Source organism: Gadus morhua, chromosome 6, assembly GCF_902167405.1.
Source record: "Gadus morhua chromosome 6, gadMor3.0, whole genome shotgun sequence".
Taxonomy (NCBI): domain Eukaryota; kingdom Metazoa; phylum Chordata; class Actinopteri; order Gadiformes; family Gadidae; genus Gadus; species Gadus morhua.
Window position 1 is genome coordinate 4,770,708 of NC_044053.1, and position 5,447 is coordinate 4,776,154.

At 45.3% G+C, this 5,447-nt stretch overlaps 1 protein-coding gene across 1 annotated transcript in view; it reads right to left on the minus strand.

Moving 5' to 3' along the window:
- Positions 1 to 1,435: 1,435 nt before the first annotated feature.
- The window catches only part of lars2 (leucyl-tRNA synthetase 2, mitochondrial), a gene marked incomplete in the record, with an annotated part of 27,786 nt that continues 23,774 nt past the window's right edge, over positions 1,436 to 5,447 (minus strand). The window contains 1 exon segment of the mRNA XM_030358510.1: positions 1,436 to 1,800. Within this exon segment, the coding sequence (XP_030214370.1) occupies positions 1,621 to 1,800 (180 nt within the window).

The window sequence follows — 5,447 nt, forward strand, 5'->3', positions numbered from 1 at the left end:
CTTCCTGTTGTTCTGCTTCTCCTGTCAGCCACATCCTGTCCCCGGACCGTCAGACCAGAGCAATGTGGAGAAAAGGTTATGAGAGCAACCATGGGGGCAGGCCCCTTGCATTATTGTCTATGGGTGAAACAATGTTGGATCAAAATAAAAAATATTTATCTATACATATACATTTATATATATTAATAAAAAATATATAACATTTGGTTTGAAATCTATATATCCAGACATGTGTACAAATGTATCCGTATGAACTATATCTATTTAATAACTTGAAGTGGATGAGAGAGCATTATATAGCAACGTTATGCTGTACAGTTCCGAATTATTCGTCGGAGCCATCATTAATGGGACTGTGATTCCCACAACAATGAACTCAAAGGGGGCGATGACAGTGGCTGCACAACACGTTCAAAGATGCTCTGTGGTCAGATCAGGTCAGAGGGAGTCCTTTGAATGTGTGTGTTTTGGCGAGAGAAGGCGGGTCTTCAGAGCGATATCTGTTACATAGTTACATGGGTTTAGAGGCAGTGGCGGACTCAGAGTGTTTGAAGGGCAGGGGCGAAAAAATAAAAAGGGCACATTCTTGCTCTAGAGGGAACATCGGCATAATTTATTGTATGAAGGGGCCCCCATTAATTTTTTTCACATGTAAAGGGCAGCCAATAAGGCACTTTCTCTCGTATTCACCCCTCTAGAAGGCCCTTCTTCAACCATGGAGGCACTGTAAGGGCATCAAGAGGGCACTCATTGAGGCAAGTTATCAAATTTTCTTATCTAGAGGGCTCATCATCATAATTTATTTTATGAAGGGGCACCAAAGGGCACCCAATCATTTTTTTCACATGTTAAGGGCAGCCAATAAGGCACTTTCTCTCGTATTCGCCATTCTTGAGGGCACTTTTTCAACCATGGAGGCACAAGTGGGGGCGACCCCCCCACCCCCCGAGTCCACCACTGTTTAGAGGTAAGAGACGAGAGATGCAGACTTCAGACTGATGTCTGTTACATTGTTATGGGTCTTAGAGGTGAGAGTTGAGAGGTAGGGCGGGACTTCCATTAGAGGCAAATCTTTTGGCACTCCATGTTTCGGATAATTTGTCAAATTCTTTCTCGAAAAGACTGCATATAATTTCTGCTCGTCAATGTTGATGTTCCTGTCATGTGCTTCTGTGGTCTGGCAGACGGTCCTGTGGCTATGTAAGGCTCTCAGCTCCATGGCTGAGGCCAACGATACGAGGCTAAGCTAAGCCCACATACAGGCGGGACAGCCAGACGGACAGACACGCAGCCAGACAGAAAGTCTATGAGACGGATGGACCGACAGAGACCTAGACTGACAAACAGAAAGGGTGTGTGATCCTCTGAGATATAACAACTGGAAGAGAAAGTGAACCGACCGCCACGCCAAAGGAAGTACAGCCATGACACACGATGATACGAAAAAACAGTATTTTATATTATTTACACTCCCTTTAAGATATATGTACAAAAAGAGTTATTCATCCATCACAATAAAAACTGTCTCTGGCGTGTCTGACTGACAGAAGGAGGGCAAGACAGACAGACAGACAGACCGACAGGCAGTCAGAGAGGATTCTCCTGCGCTTCGCCCCTTCATCACTCGTCCACCAGGAAGTTGATGAGCGTTGTCCTCGGCGACAGGATGACCCTCTGGATGCGGCGATCCGCGAGGTGCTTCTGTCCAGCGGGCTGGCCAGAACCAGCTGCTGCACGCGTTCGGCATCCTGGGAAACCTGCAGCGGAACCGTCACCTGTCCCGCACGACTTGTTGTTTATCTGGAGTCAACGTGAGGGAAAAAAAACAGTTTGCACCATTGAGACAGCTGGGAGCAACATCCGAACATCTCTGACTCCCACTGGCTTTCAGTATCTGTAAATGAGGCTTCATGTGAAAGACAAAAGCCCACATTTGGAACCACGCCAGAGCGTGGCCTCCGTTAATGAGCCGGTGCAGTCTCTCCGCCAGACTTCAAACACCTGATGTCTCGTTGTGCGTTGTCTGCTTGCAACCTCTGTATCCACTAATCATCTTAAAGGGGGTCCACTGAGCTGGATCTCAAGGTGTCTGATGACGTTTGGAATGAAGGTTTGACATTCAGTAATCTTTTTGAAATTCAAAGTCATCCATAGGCTCCAGTATTCAGAGAAAAAATCACAACAAATCCGTTTCTCCATTGTGTGACGGATGCAAAGGTGCAGAGGGCTCTTTACCACATATTTTCTGGCTCTGTCCTCATTTACTCATTTCCAATATTGGTGCGAAATATCCTAGTGATTTTCCGAGGCCTGTGGAGAGGACATTCCTCCCGCTCGAGAACCTGCACTCATTGGATGCTCAGAAACTACTTAAAGCTATACATCTGAGGAACTGATTGGAAATCCCATACACACCCCTGCTTTATGAAATGCCTCTGTGAGATGATTATAATCATACAGATGGAGAGAATACGCTTCTATAAATCTAAAGTGGCCATTAGACTTCCAAATATATGGGGTCCATTTATTGAATAATTGTAAATTATACCCTTAGGGGATACAGCCCTGTACTCTGGATGATTGCAATACCTGACAAACTGAAACTTGATTTGATATTTATATATATATATATATATATATATATATATATATATATATATATATATATTAGAGCTGTCAGTTAAACGCGTTATTAACGGCGTTAACGCAAACCAAATTTAACGGCGTTAAAAATTTATCGCGCGATTAACGCAATTACTTTATTAAAAAAAAAAAAAAAAATTTTTTTTTTTTTTTTCTTTGGCTCAAAACAAAGAAAGCAGTAGCCTGACTGCTATGTTCAAATGACATTTGTTCAAAGCAGTCGTTTAATTGCACTATAGGCTCTTTTTTTGTATCGTCCTGTTTGATCAGTGTATATGGCAATGTTGTTATCAATAAAAAATCATTTGCACAAGGCAAGCCGATGCACTTCACCATGTTGATAAGAGAATTAAAATGAGAAGAATTATGGGACAAAAAAATCAAGGGATATTTAGCATAGAAAAAGAATTTGCGATTAATCGCGATTAATTAGAGTTAACTATGACATTAATGCGATTAATCACGATTAAATATTTTAATCGCTTGACAGCTCTAATATATATATATATATATATATATATATATATATATAAATAAAACAATCAGGCAATTTTGTCTTGTTTGCATGTGTGTTGAACTTAAAACAGAACAACTTAATCTAACTCTAACCCTAACACTTTAAGCCTGAGAAGAGACTTCAAAAACAATCATTGAACTAGAAGATACATTTTTTTTCCCCAATAATCGATCCACTTCTCCATGCGCAGTACATGTAGAGAGATAGTTTAGCCTGACGGTGAACCCCGCAGGCAGGAGAATAATCTCTAGTGTTTGTGATGCTAGCCATGTGCTCGATCCCGCCGGGGTTAACACCATCACCACGGGTTGTTTGTGTCTTCTCTTCTGCCTCGCATTAGAAACAGAGAAAGGGCAAGAATGAGTGGTGGATAATATGGATGTAAGACAAAAGTAAGACTGAGAGAAAGAGGAAGAGAGAGAGCGTGACGACTCAGTGACTAATGGGCAGACCGTGTGTGCTTACCGCCAACGCACTGGGAAGGGCGGCGGCAGAGACTAGAAGGACGGGAGCAGAACCACCACGAGTTCACCTACAGTGTGTCAGTGTGTCAGCACACACACCTCGTTCCCTGCCATGCCACAGCCAAGGCGGTGCAGTTCTGCTGGGGATGACTCAAATGCCTTAGAAGACATTGGCTTTTTATAAAGACGGCGAAAGACAGAGTCAGAGAGATCCCCCTTTGTGAGACAAGGCGAGAAACAAAGCATCCCTGAATAATATGTGTGTGTGTGTGTGTGTGTGTGTGAGTGAAAAAGCGAGAGCGAAGGACCGCGAGAGAGAGCGAGAGAGAGCGAGAGAGAGCGAGAGAGAGCGAGAGTAGCTAGTCAGCTGATTGCGCCGGGCGTTCATCCACACCATTGCTCATGAGCGTTGAGGGGTTTTGGAGGACTCAAGGAGGGGGGCGGGGGGGTGGAGAAGTGGAGGTTGATGGAGGCACGGGGGGGGGGGGGGGGGGGGGGGGGGTGCAACAATCAAACAGCTTCGCGTCGTAGCAATCAACTGACTAAATGTTTGGAATATTTAAAAGAGGTCTCAGTGTACAGCGTGCGTGCCTGTGTGTGTATGTGTGAATGTGAGCATGAATGTATGTGTGTGTGCGTGCGTGTGTGAGTGTGAATGTATTTGTGTGTGTTTGTGTCTGTGTGTGTGTCTGTGCATGTGAGAGAACGGTTGCTGCCCCCCCACGTGGTCGTGCATGAGTGAGTGGCGTGCTCAACATGCTTTGATCTGATCAGGGTGTCTCTGTGTTTGAACCTCTTCCCCGTGGCTGGCTCTTCTCACTGATTGGCTGTGGAACCTAAAAACAGCATGCGCCCCACGCCACTGTGTGTGAGGGCGTGTGTACCCACACACCACACACACACACACACACCACACACACAGAAGTGCACGTGAATATGCATACACATTGTATGTGCACCCTTTCATCCCAGTAATGTACAGCCTCTCCTGACATGGTGGAGTTCCTTGTGGTGCGAGAGAGAGAGAGAGAAGGTAGATAGAGAGAGAGAGAGAGAGCGAGTGGAGAGAGACCTTGATGAGAGAGAGAGAGAGAAGCGAAGGAAGGCGAGCGAGAGATGGCGGAGGCAGAGAAGGGAGACGAGGAGGAGAGACGGAGAGAGGGAGATAAAAAAGGAGAGGGATGACAGCTGAGCAGGAATACAAATGATTGTGCTGTGACTGGTCCCTCACTTGTCTGTTTAGCCCGAGGCAAACCACTCCACATGCAGATGGAGGGACACGGACACACACAAATACACACACACACATGAGCACACACACATACACTCACGAGCAATCACAACACACACATACACACACACACACACACACTAATCATAGGCTCAGTGGAAATGACAGACTACGACTATAATCATGGAACTAAGGCTTGGGGTTAGAAAGGAGCGAGTTTGACTGAAATGCCGGCTGGCGGAAAAGCCAAACATGTGCACATATTAATTCTAAATGGAGAAGGCTTTGAAGTAGAGGAAAGCTCGAAAGGACATCTAGTCAAATTACCAAGAACCAGTCAAACCCAGAGCTGTAGGCAGCATAGTAGTTCAGTGTGGGAAGTTTCTGCTATCGTTCAAGCAATCTGGTGTGTGTGTGGTGTGTGTGTGTGTGTGTGTGGTGTGTGTGTGTGTGTGTGTGTGTGTGTGTGTGTGTGTGTGTGTGGTGTGTGTGTGTGTGTGTGTGTGTGTGTCTCTGTGTGTGTGTGGTGTGTGTGTGTGTTGTGTGTGGTGTGTGTGTGTGTGAGAGCACGTGCACCACCCTACCCGTACTA